Source organism: Rhinolophus hipposideros (genome assembly GCF_964194185.1).
Source record: "Rhinolophus hipposideros genome assembly, chromosome: 25".
Classification (NCBI taxonomy): Eukaryota; Metazoa; Chordata; class Mammalia; order Chiroptera; family Rhinolophidae; genus Rhinolophus; species Rhinolophus hipposideros.
The window spans coordinates 14,766,871-14,792,126 of NC_138071.1; the positions used below are offsets into that span (position 1 = coordinate 14,766,871).

The following is a 25,256-nucleotide window of genomic DNA, read 5'->3' on the forward strand; positions in this document are numbered from 1 at the left end:
GTAGATAATGATATATTTAGGTCTATATCTACCATCTATTATATGATTTATGTTTGTCCTGCTTGATCTATGTATCTCTTCTCCTTCCCCCCCACCCCCCCAACTTCTGGCTTGATTTTTTTAGCATTGTAGTTTTTTGCATAATAAGTTTGGAGAGAAAAACAATAGAAAAAATTAATGAAACAAAAGCTAGTTCTGTGAAGAGATTAGTAAGTTTATAAACCTCTAGACAAACTTCCCAGGAATGAAAGACAGAAGTTACAATTGTCCAATATCAGAATGAAACAAGAGACATCACTACAGATCGTATAAACATTAAAAAATAAGGGAATACATATTATGATCAGTTTTATGCCAACAAAGTTCAGCAATTTAAATGAAATGGACAAATTCCTTAAAAGACAAACTACCAGAGCTCACTCACAAAGACAAATAATCTGAATAGCACCATATCTATTTCGTTTTAATGGAGTTAATTATCAAAAATTAACTGATAATCCTTCCAATTGATGGCTTCCAATAGTGAACATTTCAGGAAAAATTAATAATGATTCTATAAAACCTCTTCTAGAAAGCAGAAAAGTTAGAAAAGCTTCCCAATTCACTTTATGAAGCCAGCATTACCCAAATAAAAAACCCAGACTAAAACATCATAGAAAAAACAACATATTTCACAACCGGAGACTCAAAAACCTTAACAAATTTTAACAGAAACCAAAGATTTTACATTTTCCAGGAAAATAAATAAATGCATCTTACCATATTAATATACTAAAAAAGAAAAACCATGATAATCCAATTGATACAGAAAAAGCATTTGACAAAATTCAATACCTATGCATGAAAAAAATCTCTCAGCAACTAGGAATAGAAAGAAACTTCCTCAACCTGATAAAGGTCACCTAGAAAAGCTTAAAGCTAACATCACACTTAATGGTGAAAGACTAATACCTTCCCCCTAAAGATCAGGAACAAAGCAAGGATGTCCCCTACCATCACTTCTACTTACACTGTATAATACTGCAAGATGACAATAAAGTAAGATAAACAAAAGACATAAAGATTGGAAAGGAAAAAGTAAATACTAAGGACTCTCCCCTAATATTCCTAGAACTAATAAATGAATTTAACAAGATTGCAAGAAACAGGGCAATGTACAAAAATCAATTTAATTTCTATAGACTACCTATACACGATAGAAATACAATAGCATAAAAAATATTAACTACTTTAGGGATAAATTTAACAAACTATGTATAACTTGTATGCTGAAAGCTACAATACTGCTGACAGAGATTAAAGAGACCTGAATAAAGGGAGATGTATATATACCATGTTAGTGAAGCAGAAAACTCAATAGTTACAATGTAAATTCTCCTCAAATTGATCTTTATATTCAATGCAATCCCCATCAAAGTTACAGCAATTTTTAAAAATAGAAATGGGCTGAATCTAAAATTCACATGGAAATGCAGAGAACCTAGAAGAGCCAAAACAATTTTGAAAATAAAACATGAAAATATACACTACCTGATTTAAAACTTACTATAAAGCTACAGTAGTCAAGACAGTGTGGTACTGGAACAAGAGTAGACATATAGATCAATGAAACAAAGGAGAATGTTCCAATGTGACAGTGTAACTCAAACATCATCATTTCCTCATCTTCCTCCTTCCATACTGATATGCAATTATTCCAGTACCATTTGTTGAGAAAAGAAAGGAGGAGGAAAAGGAGAAGGTGGTGGAGGAAAAGAAAAGAAATTCAACCATTTGATATGATTATTTACAAAAATTAATTCAAAATGGATCATAAAGTAATTATAAGAAAGACAAAAAAACTAAAAAAATGACTAGGACAAAAGCATTAAAAAAACTTCGTGACCTTTGGTTAGACAAAATTTTCTATGATACCCCTCAAAAGCATAATCTATAACAGAAAAGAAAATAACAAATTTGTTTTATTTCATTGAAATAACTTCTTTGAAAAAACTAAGAAACTGAAAATACAAGCCACAAACTAGGAGAAAATATTTGGGAAGCATATCTGATAAAGGATTTGCATCCAGGATATATAAAGACCTCTTAAAACTCAATAATAAGAAAAATATACAACGAAATTATTAAAAATGGGCAAAAGACATGAACAGATTCTTCACCACGGAAGGTATAAGAAGGCAAATAAAGCACATGAAAAGATGTCTGAGGTCATTAGTCACTAGAAAAATGCAACTTAAAACCACAAAGAAATACCACTATTTCAGAATGGCTAAAGTTAAAAAAAAAAAAAAAAAAAATACTGACTGCTGACCAGAACGCAGAGCAACTAAAACTTTCATATAGTGATGGTGGGAATGGTCGTCACTTTGGAAAATGGGTTGGCAGTTTCTTACAAGGTTAAACATATATATCATCTGACCCAGCAATCCCACGCTTAGGTATTTACCCAAGAGAAATAAAAACTTACGCTCAAAAACTTGTACATGAATGTTTATAGCAACTTTACTCATAACCACCAAAACAAACCAAATATCTTTCAACTGCTAAACAGATAAACTGAGGTACATTCATAAAATGAAACACTATAATGAAATAAAAAGGAGGAAACTACGGATACAAACAATAACATGGACAAATCTCAAATGTGTTATGCCAAACGACTGAAAAGAAGAATCAAAAGGCGCATACATACAATATCATTCTTATGACTTCTTGGAAAGGAAAAAATCTATAAGGAAAGGAAAGAGAGGAGTGGTTGCCTAAGGCTGAGGATGGGAGGAATAGATCATACAAAGAGGCAGGATGGAACTTTTTAGTGATGGAAATGGTCTAAAACTTGACTGCAGTAGTGATAAAAGTACTGTATGCATTTGTCAAAGCTCACAAAACTATATTCTAAAAAGGGTGAATTTTACTATATGTAAGTTATACTTTAAAAAAAAGAAGACAACAGTGGTAAGTGACTAGACAGGCAAGCCACAGACTGGGAGGAAATATTTATAAAACACCTATCTGATAAAGGTCTTGAATCCAGAAAATATAAAAAACTGTACAACTCAGTAAGAAGACAACCTGATTTTTTTAAAAAAATAGTGAAATAAAATATCTGAACAGGAACTTCACCAAAGATGATATACAGATGGCAAAAAGCATATATTTGCTTAATACATCCATCATTAAGGAAATACAATTCCACTTCTAGATAATAACCAAAGGAAATGCAAACATAGGTCCATCCACACAAACACCTGTACTTGAATATCTTTAGTAGTTTTATTGATAATATCCATACCCTGGAAACAACCCCAATATTCATTAACTTGTGAAATGGATAACGAAGTTAGAGGACCTCCACACAATGGGCTACTCCTCAGCAATGAAAACGAATGACGGGTATACACAAAAACTTGAACCAATCCCCAAAACCGTAAGGTAAGTGAACGAAACAAGCCATACAAGTCATATAAGACTATACACTATAAGATTAAGTTTAAATGAAACCTAGAAAATGCAAAACTGTGTTGTCAGAAAGCAGATCAACGACCGGCAGCTGCGAGAGGTGCGGGAGGAGACGGCCAACCAAGGGACACGGGGCACGGGGCCCCCTCTGGTGGTGCAAGTTTCTCCATCATGACTGTGGTGATGGGTCCACGACTCTACGCATGGGTCAAAACTCGCTGAACGGCACGCTTAAAATTGGTGAATTTCCTTGTATATAAGTTATAGTCAATGAAACTGATTTTTTAAAAGACTCTAATAAAAAATTTTAAACTTATAAATCAGTAGGACGACTATAAATAAGCAAAGAATATGAACAGACAATTCACAGAGGAGGAAAGTAAAATGGCCACTAAACATATAAAACGAGTTTCAATTGCAGCAGTGATCATGAAACTAAATTAAAACCACAAAGAGACACCACTTCACGTTCTTCCAAATGACTAATACTTAGGTCAGAAAATTAATATCAGGAGCAGACGAGGATTTGGAGAAATGTCTGTGTAAATTTGTACAACCCTTTACGGATGAATTTGACAAGAGCACATAACTAGCATTGTCTAGAAATTCCACTTGTAGGTAATTTATCCCAGAATAACTCTATTTGCACGAGAAGACATGTACATAAACATTATTTGTAATAACATTTGCAAAAAGTGGAAGCAACTCCGTATCTACCAATGGGAGATGGATAAATAAATAGGAATACTGTATATTTACACATTGGGGTTCCATTCAGCAGCAACACTAAATAAAGTAGAAGTACATGCAGCAAGTGGGCAGATCGCAAAAATGTGTTAATCTTTAAACTGTACAATATGAAGGTGATACTAAGTATAGATTATGGACACAAACATATACCATACGCAGGTATATAAACATGGACAGGAGGGTGCCAATCCCAAGACAGAAATTACCCGCTGGCAAAGGAAGGGGCTCCACTTGCTGCTGGCAAAATCCCCACCGTTCCTTCCCACCAATACCTCACACCCTCAATTCCATATTCTGCCTAAGGGACCATCTAAACGAAACACATTATGCTGCTCATGACTACTTATCTCAGTCTACAAAACAACCCTAAAACCACCCAGGTCATTACTCCTCAGCTGGACACACCTCCGTGCAGCTGGGGGTAGCACCTAATCTGACTCCACCTTCCATCCTTCCGCCAACCCCAAATCCCTCCATCATGCCCTCTGGCGCGTCCATCAGCAAAATCCCTTACATCATTAACTCTTTTCTGGCCGGTCCCACCTTTTCTCTACCTGAAACCTGGCTCTCCCCCGAGGATTTCCCTGCAGCCCTCTCAAATGGTAGCCGTTTTCTGTCCAATGCACCAGACCTACAGGTGGGGAAGCTGCCCACGTGTCACTGCCTTTTCACCATCACTGCACTGCCTTCTTTCACTGCACCTCTTGCTTCCCTAAAAATCTCTGACTTTAAAGCTATGCCATTAGACTGTATCACCTGCCACCATTCCTGGCTGCATAGACAGATCCAGGTTACTTCCCTGATTTTTAAAAAATATTAGTACCTTGTTCTCTATCACTGTCTCTAATATTACCCCACTAATAACGACTGGTGATTTTAATATTTATACAGACAATATTAAAACTCTGACCACTCAGTGGAATTGAGCGCTTCTTCCCAAATGATCCCGTCCTCCTGCCTCCTGCACTCACCCACTTCCACTATCACAGCCTTTAACAATAACAGTGTCCCTTTCGTAGGATCATTTCCAAGCATTTCACTCTCCAACCACCACTCCTGACTCCAACTCTTTCACTCCATTGTAACCTACAACCCACTGATCCTATCAACCTTCTACCATCCCGTCAGCCCGTTCTGCCTGGCCTCCTAACCAAACCCAGATTCCATAGTCAATATTTCTATTACTCAGTGTTCTCGCTCCTCTCTCCGTTTACTAACCTGGCAAAACCCCACTCTAATTAAATCCAGTCTCTAACTACTCCATGCCTTAACCCGAAGGTTGTAGCTGGAGAAACACGTTCCCGATGCTACCTGGCAATACTTGCAAATTCATGGCCACTAACTTCAAGGGGCCACCAGTCCTGCCCAACAATTCTCCACGTCCCCAATCCATTTCCTAGAAAACGATTTCATGCCTTCTTTTCTTAATACGACCTCTGTGCCAGAGGCTTCCAGTTTGTCCTCAGTTTTTTCCCTGCTCTGCACCCTCTTCTCTGCTCCATGTCCAGCTCTCCTTCCCAACTGCCAGCCCTCTCAGCAACATGACCTGCAGGCCCATCTCCAGACACCTGGGCTACAAAGTCACAGAGCAATGAAGAGGCAACAGTTCCTGGCTTTTACAGTAGGCCCTCTCCATGGCCCCTCTCAGCGGCTTGAAAGAATGCCTGGCTTTCTAATCTAATTTCTCTAATACGTCATTCTATAATAATCATAGCAGTTCTATTTCCCTGATGGAACCCCAAATTTTTGGTGCAGGGAGTGATTAAAAGGAAACAGACCTTAAGGTTAAGAATCTGAAATGGCTTCTCTGATTTGATAGAAGGCATAATCACCGTTTCCAGTGGTAAAAGAGACACTAGTAGTCCGTGGCATGCAGAGGCAAAATACTTAAATTATTACCTGCAGACAAGTATAATCAGGGACCTACAGAAGACAAGGCTTCGGGTAAGCCAGTAGTCGCTACCATAAAACACTTTTGTAAAAATGAATTGTATAATGAGTCAGTTGCTTCTAAGCACACTGGAGACTTGGTAAAAGAAAAGTAAGGGACTAGAAATCTATAAATGCCTTGATAGAAAGCCTATGTCATGTAGACACGGCGCTGAGATTTCTGAAAAGCATTTCCTACAGGTGGCTGAATTATAAAGCAAATTCAATTCACACCCTTGTGGGGCATCTTACTCAAAGTTAGGACCTTGACTGGGAAGGAGTGAGGCCCTGAAATTTGGAATGGAGACATGTGAGCATATTCTGATGAAGCTGAGTACTTGGAACCCTGAAATTCCACCAAGACCCCTTTGTAAGTGGAAGCAGTTCTTCAAGCCCTAAGGGAATTTGTCTCCTTTTGCCTGAAGAATGTGTAATGGCCTCCCCTAAGATAGCTGCCTTACAAGGGGCTGCTGATGTGCCTGAGGGCCCACTCCTGCAACTTCTCATTATCTAGACATATAACCAGACTCAAATCCTAGGAGGTCCTGAGGTTCAGGTCAGGCAACACATGTGGCCTTTGATGACATGCAATATGTTTCAAAAGTACTGCAAGATTTGGACAATTTATGTTAGCAGGAAGCTGGAAAATATATATCCCAGAATCCCCTTCCCTGTGTGGTTCTGAGCTAGAGCTGGGCAAAGAGAAATATACGCCACATTAGAAGACAGGAGGAAACAGCAGGAGCCACTGTGCTCTGAAAGTCAGGGTGGTCTGAGGTAACGAGAGGCAGGTGCAGAGGTTCTGGCAGCTTCAGTCTGTCCTGACTGTTCCTTTCTCCCGACTCCATTTCCTCTTTTCCACTCTGCAGCCAGCTCTTCTCCATGGCCAGCGCTGCTGACCAAGAGCAAACCCAGGCCCACCAGGAACTTGACCAAGAACTTAGGGATGTGGTAGCTCTGTCCGCTGACTTCCACATCAGCCCACTTTTGCAGGGTCAGGCCAGAAGCTGGAGATGAACAGTTGTGACTTCAGGGTACATCTGTGCTTCAACAGCTTTATCCTATACACTTTCATTCTCTTATTTCCTTTCATGTTTTATGAAGATAAACAATTTTTAAGTAATTTTAAACATTTCAAGCAACCTTCCCTGATTTGGAACACTCTAAATTCCCCAGAGAAAACAAATAAAAGGAGTTTTTTTCAGCCAGAAAAAATTTTAGTAAGAGACTTACATCATTAGATTGAAACAATCGAGTCATTGCAAAGAAGGCTTCTGTGGCTTCCGTAGTTCCAAAATGTTCACCCTAAGTAAAATTTAAAACAATTTCTTAAACTTTATAAAAACTTAAGCTTTTTCTCTTGATGTCTGAAAAAATCTCTTTGAATTCAGGAAAAAAAAATCTCTTTGTAAACATTCTACCTCTTTGCTATTTTGCTGGCTTTCAATGTATAAACCTGCATGGCCATTTATCTCTCTTTATTTAAAATAATTCAGTATTACACACCATGCTAACAAAGTTCTAGAACAGTGGTCGCTAACCTTTTAGCAGGAACTATTTTAATTTACCTGAAGAACTGTGATTTACAAGGAGGTAGAAATAATCGCAAATTGAGTTCCTAATCAGATTAGGATGTTCTACTTACACGATGAGCAGAGATCACACCTCATACATTTCTATAACCCAATGCCCAGCACAAAGCCTGACACTCTCATAGGAGAATAATAAGTACTAAACTGTAAAGAACTATTAGGAATCTCAGAAACATAACATAAAAGGACCCCCACAAAAGGGCAGGAACCAGATTAGATATATAAAAATAAGGCTTTAAGGGGCTGCTCATAGATCTCAAGTTACTGGGCTCAGGTCTCTAAAAACATGCTTTGGATCAGAACTTGAATGTGCTCAATAAATCAGCTGAGGATCTTGCCAAAGTACAGATTCTGACTCAGTGGCTCTAGGCTGAAGCCTGAAATTTTGCATTTCTAACTATTTTTTTTTGAGTACCATAGTATGATCTTAAATAAGCTATTTTTCTTATCGTCAAAATACTGCAGATCACAGACCATCGAAAAATTACCATTTCAATATTTAATTTCTTCATTAAAAGCAATTCTATATGTTAGGTACAATCACTTTTCAGAACTCCAGCTTTCACATAGAATATAACTCTAGTCTTCACTATTTGTCATGGGTATAAGAATAAGCAAATTTTGGTGAAAGTTTAGGATGAAAGACAAAGGATAATCGTTTACAATTACTTTAATCAGAGTATCCAACTTGCACACCAGCAAGAGATTTCCTTCTTTCTTTCACAACTATTTTCTAAATACCTAGAAGTCCATGTAGTTTTCAGTTATATTGGTAAAACTTTAATCCCTACTTGACTTGAAATTCAGAGAATATATGGATATGTCAACTCTGGTAGAATTTAAAAGTATTTTTCCAGAAAGCTCTGCCAAGAACTAGGCAAAAGAAACACTAAGGTTCCCTAACCTGTTTATGTATCAGCCTGTGTTTGGTAATTTCCTTATCAAGATAATTAAATGTTTCAACATGAATTGCCCATCAAAGAGCTATTGGCCAATACAAAATTATATGCTTCTCTGAACCAACGCCAACTACTCAATACTCTGCTTATATAATGGATTGAGCCAATTTGGACACTATGTGTGCCATGAAAAGTGAAATCAAACTGTGCCTTAAATGTTTCTAATATGCTACCACAAAGGGATATGATGTTTGTGAATAGATACATTTTATTTAAAAGTACATACTTGTTGCTCAATCACCATTTGCAAACTACACAGCTTTATTTTGTCTCTGGATGAGGTCTCCAGTCAAGAAACATAGTAAAGATAAAATATTCTCATGGAATTCAAATGGGAAACTATTGTCTTCTTAGCACATATGTAAACTGTGTGTGTGTGTGTGTGTGTGTGTGTGCCTAAGAAACAAAATCACATTTTCTAAGGCCCTAGACATTCATGAGATGTTTAAGTCTGAACAAAAAAAAAAAAGAAAAAAAAAATTAATAACCATGGCAAATAGAATCTGTTTCATTAGAATAAATATTTTTGTTGATTTTGTCTGTTATATCCCCAGTGTCTAAAACAGTGCATAGGACACAGCAATCGTGTAATAAATACTTGCTGAATGACAGAATGAAACCTATTCCTGAATGTTTACTATGTATCCAGGACTATTCTCAATGCTTAATGTTTATTATCTCATTTAATCATTACAACTTTATAAAGTATCTATTATCATAATCCCCATTTATAGAAAAGGACATTAAGGCACTAAATGGTTAAACCCAGAATCGTACTGCTACTAGTAATAGTGGAGTAGGGATAATAGATATAAAATCTGAATATTAAAAGCAAAGCTATAAAACCTATATCCCTCCACCCCCCAAAAAAGGGTACAATATCTATCTGGAATTTATCTAAGGTTTTGAACTATCTTTTTGGAGGGACATAAAGACCTCTGAACAAACTCTAAATAATGTGTTTTAACATTAACTAATATTTGTGAAATTCAAATCAATGTTGAGACTCTACTGTGTGCTTAGTGGTTTAGTACCTCATGCATAAAAAAGAAGTACATGTCACAGTCCTTATCCTCAAGAAGTTTTATATGGTATGTCAATCAAACATTATAGATTTTTTAATTAAGTGATGTTTTGAAAATCAAATAATTATACTCTCCAAAAAATGCTTTACTGCATATTATGTATTTTTATTTCAAGACACAAATCTCAAGAAAATCAAAATAATTTACCTGGTTCAGTAAATAGAGAATCTTTGTAAGAATATGTAAACATCTTCTCGGATTGATGGGCGTTTCATTGAACAGACGAGCCTATGGAAACAAAAAACATTGTTATGTATAGTATATTTTCTGCTTTTTCTATCAGTTTACAGAAAATCAACTTTAATAAAGACTATTATGTATTTTAATCACTATCTCCAATTTATTATGTATATGATAATTTATTAAATGTAGCCTGATTTTCCATTCTATACTCTCTAACTCATTCCTTTAGGTCTACTACTTCAACTTTGTAGGCTTCATATGTTAAGTGAGAATCACAATATTTATCTACATCATTTTAATACAATGAGTTTAATGTCTGTAACTTCCGTCAATAACCATACACTAAACACCTCTTCTGGCATTTTATTTATACTTCTCAACATGTGGCAGAGTCTGCATGTTTTTTGCATTTCTATAAACTCTAGACTGTCTCTCCTCTGACAAGCAACCCCTCTTGCTTTTCCCTCAAGTCTGTATTCTCTGAACTCAGTTATACTTCTTAATTCTTATTTTGGATCTCAGCGTTCCAGAGGCTCTGTGCCCACCATTCTAAAATGGAATAGAAAAGAAGGAACACAATACACTTGTAAGCCATACCTCCTGTAACACAGCACTCTTCTCCAGATGCCGAAAAGGATTGGAACCACTACCTATAAAACAAACAAAAAAATCTTTAATAACTGTCCTACACAAACTTATTTTCTAAAGAAGGGTATCGAATGCTCGGGATATCGCACCTGAAGTGAGCATTTGGATGTTACAGTGACACTCATTACTCATATGCACACAAATTGAATACCATCATTTTGATTCTGGTACTGGTTCTGTCATTGCTTTCCTGTAAGATCTTGTACTTTTGCAGGAACCCTGCCCCAAATGAGTGTCGTCTTCTGTCCTCTTTTTATATGAATGTTACAAGTGTCAGTCATGTCCACACAACTAAGATTAATGAGATTGTCGTAGGGCCCTTTCGATTTCCCTAAAGGCACGCGTGATTTTATGTGTTTCCAACATTTACTGCGAGGCAGGAAAGAGTTGAGCAGAGACTCCTACAAACTTGAAGTTGGAAGGGGCCACGAAGGTTTTACTAACCCAACCGTCTACCACCCTTGGTGAGAGCATCTATCAAACACTGAGTTTGTTTCTGAAGTGGCTTGGCATCGCCCCCATTTGCTCTGGACCACAGTATCAAGACGCAACTCACTTCTGGATGCCTGCGCATTCAATGATGTGTGTACCAGGGGGCACTTCTGCCCTCGGGGAAGCAGACAGTGCAAAGGTCCCCAGGACGACCGTAAGGTACAAGGCACCTCCAAGTCCGTATACACACACGACGTCCCGTGGATCTCAGACCCACTCGGGGCCTACCACCACCAGCATCCCTCGCCTCTTGCACGCGCACACCCATTCTGGCCGCCAACAGCCATGGGCCCGCCGCCTCTGCGAGCAGCCCACCCCGAGCGGAGGCGGCTTGGAGGGGCTGCGCCAAAGGGGGGGGAGGCGGAGGGGGAGGCGGGGGGAGGGGGCGGGGGGAAGGGCGGGGGCGGGGCCGCCGAGCAGCCCGACGCGGCGCGTGGGCGTCGGGACTGCGGCGCGCGACCCGAGGGGAGGCTCCGGCGCCCGGGGGAGGGGCTAGGGGCAGGCCCCCGGCTGGAACCGGCCCCCAGGCGCACGGGCGCCCACGCCCCCCGGTCCGCCGGCCCGAGAGCAGGTGGCGGCGGGCGAGCGGGGGAAGGGACCCCCGCGGCGGAGGGGGGGCGTCAGGATCCCAGCGCGTACCAGACTCCTCGTCCTTCTTGTCGAATTTTTTAATCATCTTGGACGACTTCCCAGCGCCCAGACCCACCGCAACCGTCCCAGGCGCCGCAGCCGGCAAGCGGAAGAGGCTGCAGGAAGACCGGCCCCGAGCTCTGGCGCCGGTTGGGCCTCCGTCCCGTCACTCGGGGAGAAGGCCCGCCCTCCCCCGCTGTCGCGGCCGCTCAGGTCCCCAGGGGACGTGGCCACGCCCTCTCGTCCTGCCCCGGCCGGCGGGGGCGGGGCCAGGCGCTGGGTCGGGACCCGGGGCTCGCCCAGCCCACCCAGCCGGCGACCTGGCGGCCCAGGCCCGGAGCGGGCAGAATGCGATTTTTATTTGGTTGACACGCCCTGGATGGCGACTTCTGCGGGCCTCTCGGTCTCTGGAGACCAAGGCGAGAGGCCCAAAGATGTTTTACTTAATGACAGTGGCATTTTGTGTGAGCCACTGCTGGGCCCTTCCGTTGCGGAAGGCGCGCTCCCCCGGCGCGGTTCTGGTGGGCTTCTCCTTGAGGAGCGAGGAGAGGGTTAGTGGTTCCCAATGTGTCCTGGAAGTCAGCGCGTCACTCTCTGACGTCTTGGAAACTGCAACAAAGCACAGGGCACCTCGGTGACTGAGGATTCCCAGGGGGTCCAGAAGGACTCTTGATGTGAGCCATGAGAATGACCCACTTAGGAGGGACCAGAGAGCTGGTCTTTACTCTCAGCCAGGGGATAGATTTTGGACGACCGTTCCCAACCTTCTTCAAAACCCAGCTTAAAACATCCCGGGTTTAGAGTCTTCCCTGTTTAATCCCACTCCTTTCAGAGGACTCCATCTGCAACCAGATTGCCTCGACCTGTTTCCCCGAAAATAAGACCTAACCGGAAAATAAGCCCTAGCATGATTTTTCAGGATGACATCCTCTGCACATAAGCCCTAATGCGTCTTTTGGAGCAAAAATTAATATAAGACCCGGTCTTATTTTTGTGGAAACACAGTAACCATACCTCACTAAGTTAAGGTGTGTGGTTGGCTTCTATTATAAATTCACATCCCTCTTAGCCTTTTCCCAAACTGTAGGTTGGTTTTCAGTCTCCGGCCTGAGGGTGTAACTAAGAAACTCTACCTTTGGCTTCAGTATCATCACTTTGTCCAGATTCTCTTCCAAGACAGGAAGCTGCCTGTTCTTGGAAGCTACCATTGCGGGCTCTTCTTGCTTCCATCCCTCCCACTTTTTCGATGTATTACGCCTTATAAATATCCCTTGAATCCGTTTCCTTATTCCTACTGCTAACACCTTAATTCATGTCCTATCATTGGTCTCTTGGACAGCCTCCTAATTCAGGGCCCCCATCCAAACCATTTTCTATGTAATCTTTCTTTATTTGGATGCCTGATAAACATGAAACATTATTATGGGAAGGAGCGTTGCTAGCCACAGAGCTTTTGCTTGAAGCTTTTCTCTTTTGCTGGAAGAGGAGATACTGTTTTAAATCCACAGTAGATTGTCCTTGTTTAGGAAAAACACTTAATGGGCCTTTGAGATATATAACTAAAGTCGGTATCTGCCCATTTTCCTTGAGGGAAACTGTAAAGTCACCATAAATCTAATAAATGCTGCAGACTGAGGTATTAAACATTCTGTTTAGAAAAGTAAATTATGTATATCCTTAATAGAATCATGCCCTTGAAAAATTAGAGAAATTCTGATCTAGATTACATTCTAGAGTCTAGTGAAATTCTTTCCCCCAATATGGATTTAAGCTGAACTATTAGTATCCTGAATATGGTAGCATTTAAGATTCAACTCCAACTTTACTAAATGTACTATTAACTATGAGGTGTGATCAAACAATACAATGAATGTTTAAATAAGAAAAAATATTACAGTAAAAGGCACATTGCCATTAATCCCCCTCAAAATACACCCTCTCACTTGAAACACACTATTCCATCGTTCTTGCCACTTTCTGAAGCAGTTCTGGAAGTCCTCTTTTGTGAGTGTCTTTAAGTTGCGCTGTCATGGCTGCCTCAATGTCCTGAATCATTTTGATTTGGGGGAAGAGCCAGAAGTCGCACGGTGCCAGATCCAGTGAATAAGGTGGACGATGACACACCGTAATGTTTTTATTTAACAGAAATTGCCGTATATCAGAAGCGATGTGTGACACGGAGCGTTGTCATGATGGAGAATGATTTACGGCACACTTTAAAACACACCTTCTCTGAACTGTAGCTCACACCCAACTGACTGCACTGAACAAGTTGAAACTTGTCACACACTGTTTCTAAGGTTCGTCGCACTACTTGCTGTATTGAAGATTCCTGCCTTTTCACTGGATGGCTCTCGGCAGCAGCATTTCTGTATTTTGTGATCACAGCGGAAAGGTTCCATGTCACACATCGCTTCTAGTATAGCAATTTCTGTCAAATAACAACATTGTGGTGTATCCTCATCCACCTTATTCACCAGATCTGGCACTATGCAATTTCCAGCTCTCCCCCAAAGCCAAAATGATCATGAAAGGTAAATGTTTTGAATTGATTGAGGACATTGAGGCAGCCATGACAGCGCAACTAAAGACACTCATGAAAGAGGACTTCCAGAACTGCTTTACAAAGTGGAAAGAATGATGGGATAAGTGTGTCTGAAGCGAGAGGGAGTATTTTGAGGGGGGTTAATGACAATGTGTCTTTTACAATAATAAAAATGTTTTTATTTAAACATTCATTGTATTATTTGATCACACCTTGTATTACATTTGCCTTATCTGACTTATAAAGCTCATACCTTACTTTCCAGGTAGAGTTTTCCATAAAGGAAATACAGATGCTCCTCTACTTACAGTGGGGTTACATCCCAATAAACCCATTGTAAATTGAAAATATCGTAAGTTGAAAATGCATTTAATAACCTAACTTACCAATCAATCGTCATAGCTTAGCTAGTTTCTACTGAATGCGTATCACCTTCACACCATTGTAAAGTCAAAAAATTATGTCAAACCTAGGGTTTCAAGGTGGGAATTCCCGTCCGTTCTCAGTAATTTTTTTCACTTTCCCATTCCCAAATCCCAAGAAGAGTTGGTCATGAAATCAGGAAAATCAGCTCCTTTGTGGCAACGATTCATCGTGGAGAAGAGAAAACAGTTTATATCTCGGGATTCGGGAACAGGAAAGCGAAAGTTCCTGAGAACGGGCAAGAATTCCTGCCTGGAAACCCTAGTCAAACCATCTTAAGTTGGATACTCTCTGTAGATGTTCCTACTTATTTATTCTGGGGCTGAAAATAAACAGGTTTGGGGGAAGGAGGGATTCTCTTCCCTTTCCTTGGGCCAATCGTATTGGGAGCCCAGGCAGAAACAGTATAGATAAGCCAGAAGATTCCCAAGAATGATTAATGTACTGAGAAGTATGAAGGAACTGAGGCAGGTTTGAGCCTGAGCCTAAAAGTAGCCCTTTTAAAACAAGTTCTTTAACTTCTTTCCACATCTATGAAGTGTTGTTTAATATCACAGCTTGGTTTGAGCTATACATGAGTTAAGAGAGGCAATAGTTGGGCATGGAGTAGGGTATCGAATAGAAGAGGAGCAGAGAAGCCTGAAGAAGCCAGTTAAGGGATGGCACAATATGACCACACACCTCTGGAACCATGACTGGACTCAGGATGGCTGGCAAAGGTATTAGGCAATCAGTAGGATGTGGAACAGGTAAGTGTACTTCAGGGAGATTCAGAAATTGCATGAAGAGAGAAGCCCCGTAGGAGAAAGGGGTATCATCTTGAAGCTATAAGCTAATGAAGTCTAGGGACCCATACTTATACTTCTAATACTGAGTGCTCTGTCTACTGAGTGCTCTGAAATCCTTCAGTGGATCTCAACTGCCTAGTGGTGAAAACCCGAGCCCTTATTCAAATAATGTGCAAGGACCTTGTGATCCAGCTGTCTGACACGTTGAATGTACTATTACTCGTGCTTGATAAGTATCCAACACTTAGTAGTGCCCCATAAATGTTGTTAAATGAATGATCATTTGTAAGGAGTATTCCTGTTGCGTCCTCTTCCATAACAACCTTATCCCAAACCCCTTCCACCCCATGTCCTGCCTCAACCCCAAAGAGACTTGTGGACCTCTGAGACTCCTCTGACCCTTCTAGAACAGTTTTCCTCAAAGTGTGATATGCATACCACTGGGTAGTTTTAGGCAATACATAGATACACATTTTAAATTTTAATTATTATGAATTTGATTACATGGTGTCATTAAAAAAACCATTGGTATTGGTATATCAAATACCAATTGGTATATCAAACCCATGGTAATAATATTAATTAGGACAAGAAAAATATCCTTTTAAAGAAAACCATTAAGTAAATAATAGGGCAAATAGCGCAGCGATATGGCCAAACCTATGAAAGTAATAGGTGATATAGTTTGAAAACACTATGCTACAGCTTTTTTGAATTTGAGGATTTAAATAGGGATTTAAAAAGGATTTAAAAAGCTTAGCACCCCTTAAGCCTCTATCAGTTCTTAGCTTCCATGCTACAAGGAAAAATTGTCTCCAGAACCTCCACGAGAGATGTCAATTTGCCCTTATCTCTTGTCCCCATAGGTTGTTCCTCCTGTCCATATCTCAGTCCCGTAAGCCATTGCTTTGAAAGAGAGGAGCTTACCATCTTTCCTCATATGTCTTTTACTAACTGGAGCAAAGGTGAGCTGAGGGTACATATTTTTCTGTTGCCTCAAAGTGCAGACCATTGAATACTTCCCTTCACTCTTGAAATCATTGTTGGTGGAAAACCTTAACAAAGAAAGCTCGTTTAGTAGATCCAACGGTAGAGGATTAATAGAAGTACACGCTCAGATTCCAGGGGAGAAGAAAAGAAAATGCAGTGGGTGTTCATTGGTACGCAGTGGGAGTACTGTTCAGCGGAAGGGATGCTTCTAGAACCTAGCCTTGTAAACCTGCGAAGAAAGTTCAGCATCTCCTCTCCTCTCTCCAAACTGTACATAGGGTACTTCTGAAACCTAATTTCAAATAAAATATCATTGCATATTGCTCCTGTGCTATACCCCTTACCATTCACTTAGGGCAAAAGTTTTTTTTTTTTTCTGTTTCCTCAAAGCACAGACTTTTGAATACTTCTCTTCACTCTTGAAAATCATTCTCGGTAAAAAAAAAAAAGAAAGAAAGAAAGAAAAAGAAAAGAAAAAAAAAGATCTTAGCTTTGCATTACTGTTTCTCTTCCATTAGGGTGTAAATGAAGTTGGGGGTCATATAGGAAAGCTGTGTATTATTATTATACAGTCGTACATACACCTACAACCAAAGAGTGTTTGTATTGAAAACAGATTATAACATGAATAAAGAAATGATAGGAAAGAAAATGTAAACAAGGACTTCACCTAAACCATTGTTCTCGCTTGGATGTAGGGTCCTCCAATAGTGTCACAGTAAACATTGGTTTCAGCCCAGATCTTAACTTTTTTTCCTGAGACATTACAGGTAGGCAGACGTTCTCAGTGGGTTTGCGGTGATAACTGTCCTGCAGCAGAGGGAAGAGTAAGTGAGGAAGTAAGCCGAGTCCTTTGGGACTTAAACGCTAAACTAAGGTCCTGGACTAAACTTCGATTCTCCAAAATGATGCAATAAAACCTGTCAGAGAGGGATGTGGGGGCTCAAAAACCAAAGGAAGAGGAAACAGTTCCCTGAGTGGGCTAATACATATTTGTTTCATTGTCAACTGACTTGTCCAAAGCTTGGTGGGTTTCCTAAGTAATTGATTGAACTTGCCCCCTGACCCTTTGAAACAAATGGCAGAGGAATTTACCTGGTTTTGAGAAAGATTCAATTAGTGAATTGCTTAGGAAACCAAACATTTGGTAATAAATTGGAAAATAGAGGCATAGGACTCTAACTTCCTTTCTCAGAGATGGCTGCCTCATTCACATTCCATTCTCTGTGTACTGTGAGAAAGACCTCGGAATGAGATGGTTTGTGAGGTAACGATGTCATCATTACTAAAGGTCCTAGAGTCAAAGGCTTTCAGAAAGGATTTTAAAGGTCATCCCGTGTAACCATTCATCTGACACTATATCCCCTCCATCATATCACTACCACGTGGTCAATCTTCCTATACCTAAAAACCCAACCTGTTTCATCTTCGATCAGCTGCTAGTTATCTCCCTGTAAATTCTACCCTATAGTCCAAACACAACAAATCCAGTGTTTCTTCCAGAGAGTCCGTAAAGAATTTGGAGAAATCCATCATGTTCCTGCTAAACTCATTCTCTCTTCCAAGCTCAACAGTGCCAGTATTTTGAACTTTTCTTCACATGACATGGCTTTGGGTTCCCTATTCTCCTATCTCATTGTAACTCATCTGAAAAAGTTAGTTTATATTCTTCCTAATGTGTAGCAATCTGAAACAAAAACAGTATGCTACGTGTAGCAAATGTGGGACACAACCTATCGCCCCATTAAAGTCTCTATTCAAATGTCATCACCTCTTCTGAGAGCCTGCTAATCACCACTCACACCCATCATGCTCCATTCGTTTATCCTGCTTTGTCTTGGCATTTAACACATTTTACATTATCTGTGGGATTGTCCGCACGTTTATGGTCTGTCCACCTCACTAGAATTAAACTTCTTTTGGGCAGACTTTGGTTTAGTCACTGATGTATCAGTGCCTGGCACATAGTAGGTGTCCAATGAATATTTGCTGAATGAATGAAAGCATAATGACCAAACTAAGTAACAAATATTGAGCTTTTTCTTCCAGGATTTTAATTTTTCTTAAATACTTGCCGTTGAACGTGTCTTTTCAATTCTGTACTCATTCTCTTTCAGCGTTTCCACTTTTGAAGAACAGGAAGCCATTCAAGTTACCTCAACAAATAGGGGTTTTACTGTAAGAACTGCAGACCAAAAAAAGGGGGTTCTATGGAAAGTAACCTCCCAAGGTGGTCATGGTGGGTAGTCATACCCCAGGCATATGACTTCTTTCGTAAAAGGATTTAAGCCAGCCCTGTCCATTGTTCTTTTGCATCTAAGTTAACACACCTTCGAAATACCGGAAGTAATACCCCTCTAAAGAGATATTAACCCTCAAGAGCATATAATCTTATTAACTATCCTATAATCCAATCCCTGCCTTGCTTTCTCCAATCTTCTTTAGGCCCCCTCCTTCGTTTCAAATGCATTAAAGAAGCTGCAAAACTGTCATTCTCCAGAGCATTTTAGATCTTGCTCCCCAGCATACATCATCTGTTTGGCTCAAATAAACTTATAAAACATCTCTCCATGTTTTGGATGTTTCTTATATTGACAGAGCACATATACCCAGGAAGTAAGACATAGCGACAATCTAGCCACAAAAGAGCAGAAATCTTAGCAGAGCTGGATCTCATGGCAGAAACACAGGAACGGAAAAGTTATTTAGAATCCAAGACAGCAGTAGCTAAGGACCACAACTACGTGAGTTTATGGGTCTTGCCGGTAGCATCCTATCAGTAACATGTCTCTCCTACTTTCTTTCTTCCTACCAGCTTCCTTCTCTCTGTACCGTTTTCACTCCTTACCTTACTCTGTATATCTTTTTTTCTACCTACAGCGTCTTCTTCATTTCTGCTTCCTTATAACTTCAACCTATCCCTATTCTACTTTCATGGTCCTTATACTACCTTCTTCTTCATGGTTTGACTCTTTTATGGCCTCTCTCTATGTGGCCTTTTAGCTTTATCCCCACTGCCTCAATCTTTTCCTTTCTCAATTCAGATGCCTGGAAGCAAGAATCTGATTAGCTCAGGGTCTTCGGTAGTTGGTAAGTCGGTTGGTTTTGGTTTTTGATTAGTTTTGGTTTGGGGTGACCACCACAGGTCACTAAGCAGCCTACGAATTTTGTTACACTGGGTCTGGAATGCTCCTCTGCTTCCAGTTAGGAGTAGAGGACCGAGTCTAGTTATACAACATCGGACTTCTTTAGGGCATCCTTTTCTTCATGAACTCTGGTAGGATCTGTTTCACTTAGAAGGAGCTAGACACGTCTGGCCCATTCTACAAGCTGCCTGCTGGAACCCACACTCTTCTACATGTGTCCTGGGCAAAAGAATGCTTCTTTTGCATATGATCTCAGGCTCACAAAAGATTGTCACATTTGTCTGGCAAGAGAAGGAGGAGATGCAGCATGCATATGAAAGAGGCATTCTGTATTGGATATTTCCGTCTTCTTGGACTTGTTCCAGGTAGGCCCATGAAATTACTACAGTGCCAGTCTTTGACAATGAGAGCCTTAACTCGGGCTATTAATACAGTCTGACTGGTACCACAATTTGAAGACGATCAGGTCCTGCATATGACCTGGAAGGTTCACAAGTGCCAGCTGTTGGAAGAAAGCTCTTTTGGCACAAGGTTACATGGTAGTCTTGTATCTCCTTCTCTACCTTGTGCATGGCAACCCTGGCCCGGGATTGGTCCCTCTCTCACTGTACAATACCCACTACCATGAGGAAAAATAAAAACAAAACAAAAATAACCACGGAATTTACATTCAAAAGGCATAAATTCTGAGACCCAAGAGACTATAGGCAAGAAATTAGTTACTCTGTTGTCAGCATATACCTTTGGATATTTCATCTTCCATTTGCAGAGGAATCTCTCACTGCCATCCACCTATCAACTAAGGAAATACTAACTCCAGATTCACCACATTTTATTATAAGGGTCTGTCTTGGGTAACTCCACTCCCACCTTCAAATTTCTGTTATAATTAGATTCTTTTGTTTGTACTTTCACTCCTCTCATTTAATTTCTTCTTGTTATATTAGGCACGCTCTCAAGATTATCAAGGTCTTTTTTGAATCCTGATTCCAAAATATCTCTGAAATTGATTTCCTTTACTGTCTCTGCTATTGATTTAGTTCAATTCTTCAGCATTTCTTACCTTGACTATTGTAGTAACATCATAACCAAACTTTCTGATTTTTGTTTCTTTCACAAATCATGCACCTTTCTCTCAACCTCCAAAAAAGGTCTTTCTAAATTAATGCAAATTTGATTATATCCTTTTATCTCCTGCCATTTACTCTCTTACATCTCCCTAAATGCACCTCATTTTTTCATATCTTCATGGTGTTGTCCTTCCATCTGAATGGAATATTCTCCTATTCTTTTGTCAGGGGTTATCTCTTCTGTAAACCCTCCCTGATTACTCCCTCTCTCCCAAAAGAGATACTATTCTTTATTGTCTATTACTTCTGTATCTTGTATATTCTCTTATAATTTATATATCCTGGTATATTGTAATTACTTTTATATATTTATTGATATCTCTTCTGTTAGATATACTCCAAGTTCCTTCAAGATAGAAACTGTCCTGTAATCATCTATATATTTTAGTTCCTAGCTTAGTGTATATTCAGCATTTATCAAATTGAATTTTAATTTCTTCAGTGTATAACAGAATTCCAAATGCCTGGCTACTGTGATAGTATATTCTCTGCTCTGTCCCTCTTCCTTTGTCCTGACATCCAAAAGCAGTGGGTACAAATCATAACCCTTTACTCCTTTCCCATTTAGATACTCATTTCCGGTCCTTATTCCTCATTTCTCGATTTATCCTTTAGTACTTTATACTCAACTAGAAAGCGGGTGGCTAGTTTCCCTTTGTTAATGACAAATGAAATATCTTTGGCCAAGGAGGAACAATTTCAAATTAAAATAAAGCTCTCTTTTTTCTGCAGTCATGTTTCACGACCCAAGCTTGTCCAACTCTGATTCTGAGTATTTCCCAGGCTCTCCTGGTTCTTTGCAATTGGCAAAGAATTAGAAGGAAGAGGCCGGAAGCGTCCTTGCTAAGGCTGCCAGGAAACTTCCCCAGGTGCTCTTACCTTCAGCAGTAGCTCCTTGGAAACGTATTTTGGTGTAATGTCCTTTCTTTGCTGGTCCATTAGGCAGGGAAGTGGGTTGTTGGTCATGATCAGTAAGGTCTTATCCTGATCATACTCTGTGACTTTAAGCATGAAGCTTAAGAGTTTCCTGTTTCGAGCTATGAGTTTCTGCAGTGCGGTGGGCTTCGAAGGCTCATAGTATGAGGCCTAAGCAGACAGAAAGGTTTCCAGAGAGACAAAGGGATTAGATCAAGAGAAGATGAACTAATAGGTTGGCTCATCTTTTGTCTCTCTGGGATAGGGACAGAGGCTGGACAAATCTGCTCTGAGATGTTTATCAGAAAAAGTCTGAAGCTCTCTGGCCCTTTCTTTCCTCAGAGCATTTCCCACAAATAGACTAAGGGGCTGGGAAAATGAGATGCAAAGTTCTCCACATCAAAGGAACAGGACGACTTAATTCTTTTGAAAGGGTATAACAGAATGTCCAACACAGTGGGGCAAACAGAGAGGTTTCTATACTAAACCTCAATGGCCTGCTGCTCTATGGCTCTCTCAGAGGCAGAAGGGAGAAATTGCCAGGGACCAAATCTCCTTGCTCAGGGAGTTCTGAGGGTGGGGATGACATAGCCCTTATCTTCGGCTTCCCACCCACCCAGCAACATTTCTGCACAGGCACACCACATTACCATGAATAACAAGCCCAACGTTAGAAAGGAAAAGCAGTCACAAAAGACAACATGTCACTTAAGACGTGGGTGGGGGAAGGGGCAGTCCCACTAAATTTGCTTTTCTGTCAATAGGAGAAAGGCAGAGGATTGGATAGGGAGGAAGGGAGGGAAAGGGAGAGAATGAAATACCTCCTGATTAGTAATATATTTTCTTTACCAAAAAAAAAAAAAAAAAAAAGCAGCTGCCCGCACGACCTTTTTCCCAGTCCCTCCCTCCGCCCTCACCACCACCATTCGCAGCACTGCCTCTGGCACAGCGTGGAGGGTAGCTCTGCCTTCCTGTCCTAGGAGCACAGGCAGTCACAGCAGTGGCAGCGCTTGGAGGCCTCTGGGATTCCCTGCAGCGGGCCTCTGCACCACCGCTCCATCTCGGTCTTAGGGACCTTGGAGCAACGCCTTTTCCACCTACCAAATTCGGAGCGACTGCGTAATGCGGAAGGTTCTCGAGAACAAATTTTGATTGCCCAACTGCATTCAAAATCTAGAGACAATAATCAAAATTAGTGGCTTCGAGTTTCACCTATCCTAAACAGCATTCCATTCCTTACCCCACCTTAGTCTCACGAAAAGCGGGTCTCTAATTTCAATGAAGTGAGGAGAACAGGGCGCTTCGTGTTTTGCACCCTGCGTTTCTGGAATGAGACCCACAGCAGGAAGAGCTAGCTTCTGAGACATCCTGACAGGCAAGCTTGTGCACGGAAATGTGGACCAGCTTTCTGAAATGTCAGGTGAAGCTTTTAGGACGTGAAGGAGACAAGGGCAACATCAAAGTTCAGGGCTTGGGGGGTGGGGGGAATCACTCCAAGGGATCACACCTCCTCCTTCTGCCTTTTCCATTTCTATAGGAGTAAAATCAGGTGAAAATTAACATGGCAGACAACCTTTAAAGAGAAAAGCAAGTTACAAAGGGCGATACCATAAGGCTTGTGAGTGGAAGGGAGCCCTGGGGATAATCCGCAAGGAGCTTGGAGTGGACATGCTCACAGGAAGAGAGAAACATTTTGCATTTTTGAATATTTCTGTGGTATATAATTCTTCCCAAAATGTTGCAACAAATAATTGAAATTTGGTTAACACTTCTGTGTACCAATCTGCATTTTTCTCCTGGTGGTAGTGCTGGTGATTGGTGGATTATCTGAGTGTCCTGTCTGGTGGTAAAGGTGTCAGGCCACCTCCATCCCTGTCTGCTGACCCCCAGCTTGTTGCCCAGGCTCTAGCTTAGCCCTGGGTTGCCTAGGATGAATCAGTCCAAGAGATGAGAATGCAAGGCAATAAAAGCTCTGAGTTGCCTGCTTTGGGCTTGGCATAATCAGAACTCAGAATGACAGGAGAGGAGTACAACCCTATTTTTGGATCAGCATTTCTAAAGAGTGCCATGTCCCGAAGAAGGTGACATGGTAAGATGGGATACAGAAGAAAGGGGACATGCACTGAAAGGGAGAATAAAGCAAGCACGGGAATGGAAAAGAGGGAAGTAAGGAAGAATGGGGCAGACCTGTGGGATGAGGGCAGGTGTTATTATACTCTAGAAGGAAAATGCCAGAATTGGCGATTCCTGGGGCTTAGGGCAGGAAGACTAGCAGAGCCACACCATATATTCCTTTGAGAGGGTGGGATGAAATATGGGACAAATCCAAAGGTGCAATAATTTAATTTTTATTATGTTTCGGAAAACTGAAGTCCCTTTGTTCAAAACAAAAACATATTGTGAAAAACATGGTCACAGATATGACCTATATAATATACATATTTAGAATCATAGAAGTTTAGGGAAAAAAGTGTATCTGGGGGAAAGAGGTTGTGGGGACGGAGCCAGGAGTGCAGTTTCCAGGCTTTAGGCCTCACGTGGAAAGGTGCTCACTCGGGTAGTAAATGGCCATCAACTGTGATTGGATGGCCATCAGCTGTGGCTAGTTGGTCGTCAGCTGTAACCAGTGAGCCATTGGGCACTAATATAACTGCTGTGGCTACACTAGCAGCAAATGGGGGCTAGCAAGAAAAATGGGGGCTAGCAAGAAGATGATGGCTGAGCTAGTAAGCGGCGGAGTGTGGTGGAGTGTGGATTGCTGATTCTGTGGCTCCTGCTTCCTGTATCTCCAACCCAGCTGCCAGTGAGAGTATAGTGGAATGACTCCCCTACCTATGGCTCCGTGGGTGTTCCTTTTTGGCCTCTCCATGTCCTGCGTTCTTATGTGGAGAGCGGGACCAGAGATCCCACGTGACTCCCTGCATGACAGACGTGAATACTTTTATAGGTTTTAAAAAAATTAATTGTAGGGGGCAAGTTCTCTGGGGAAAATGTTTTCACTCCTGAGTTTTTCTGAGGTATTGCAGCTCTGTTCCAAATCAATCTCTAACAGTTGACTAAACCCACAAGAGCGTCCCAATTGAAATATGTTTTTAGTTTTGTTATGTTGAATAGCAGTATCTCTGGCTGATAAAATAAAAGTTGGCCTGGAAAATTCACTTGAACATGATATACCTGGGGAAGCAAACAAGCTTTGGCTGCAAGAGGTGGCCATGAATTCTAGGTAAGTCAGGGTTTAACATTCACTCACATCCTAACATAGGTGTCTGGTCCCTGGGTTTTGAGCCCTGATTTCTCTTCTCTTTTCTATGTCTCTGTTTCTCTTTCATAAAATTAGATCAATTAAATTTTTTGTCTATATAAATTTTGACCCCACTTTGTTTTCCAACAGGAAGTTGGGAAGACACAGCTTATAAAGTACTCTAAGCAACTCCAAAGAAAGATTACAAACGAGCATTTGCAAATTGTCTTCCTTACCTCATCATTATCCACAGCGATGCCTTTCTCAAATTTAACCGGCCTAGTTCCTGGAGTCTTTATTTTGTCACGTGGGGACCTGCAAAAGAGGCAGACCATCCAGTTGCTCAGAGGT

The 25,256-nt window shown here is 40.8% G+C and overlaps 2 protein-coding genes across 2 annotated transcripts in view; both read right to left on the reverse strand.

Annotated features, from left to right (window-relative positions):
• COPG2 (COPI coat complex subunit gamma 2) overlaps positions 1 to 11,893 on the reverse strand; it is a 107,668-nt gene extending 95,775 nt beyond the window's left edge. Inside the window, exons 1-4 of the mRNA XM_081038354.1 lie at positions 11,737 to 11,893; positions 10,555 to 10,607; positions 9,922 to 10,002; positions 7,372 to 7,443 (exon numbers count right to left, since the gene is read on the reverse strand). Coding sequence (XP_080894480.1) covers positions 7,372 to 7,443; positions 9,922 to 10,002; positions 10,555 to 10,607; positions 11,737 to 11,773 — 243 coding nt within the window. The 5' untranslated portion in view covers positions 11,774 to 11,893. The remainder of the gene's footprint in view (positions 1 to 7,371; positions 7,444 to 9,921; positions 10,003 to 10,554; positions 10,608 to 11,736) is intronic.
• Positions 11,894 to 12,166: 273 nt separating this feature from the next.
• The window catches only part of TSGA13 (testis specific 13), a gene marked incomplete at both ends in the record, with an annotated part of 37,084 nt that continues 23,994 nt past the window's right edge, over positions 12,167 to 25,256 (reverse strand). The window contains 6 exons of the mRNA XM_081038317.1: positions 12,167 to 12,336; positions 16,411 to 16,538; positions 17,144 to 17,283; positions 21,629 to 21,835; positions 22,766 to 22,837; positions 25,142 to 25,220. Of these exons, the coding sequence (XP_080894443.1) occupies positions 12,167 to 12,336; positions 16,411 to 16,538; positions 17,144 to 17,283; positions 21,629 to 21,835; positions 22,766 to 22,837; positions 25,142 to 25,220 (796 nt within the window). The remainder of the gene's footprint in view (positions 12,337 to 16,410; positions 16,539 to 17,143; positions 17,284 to 21,628; positions 21,836 to 22,765; positions 22,838 to 25,141; positions 25,221 to 25,256) is intronic.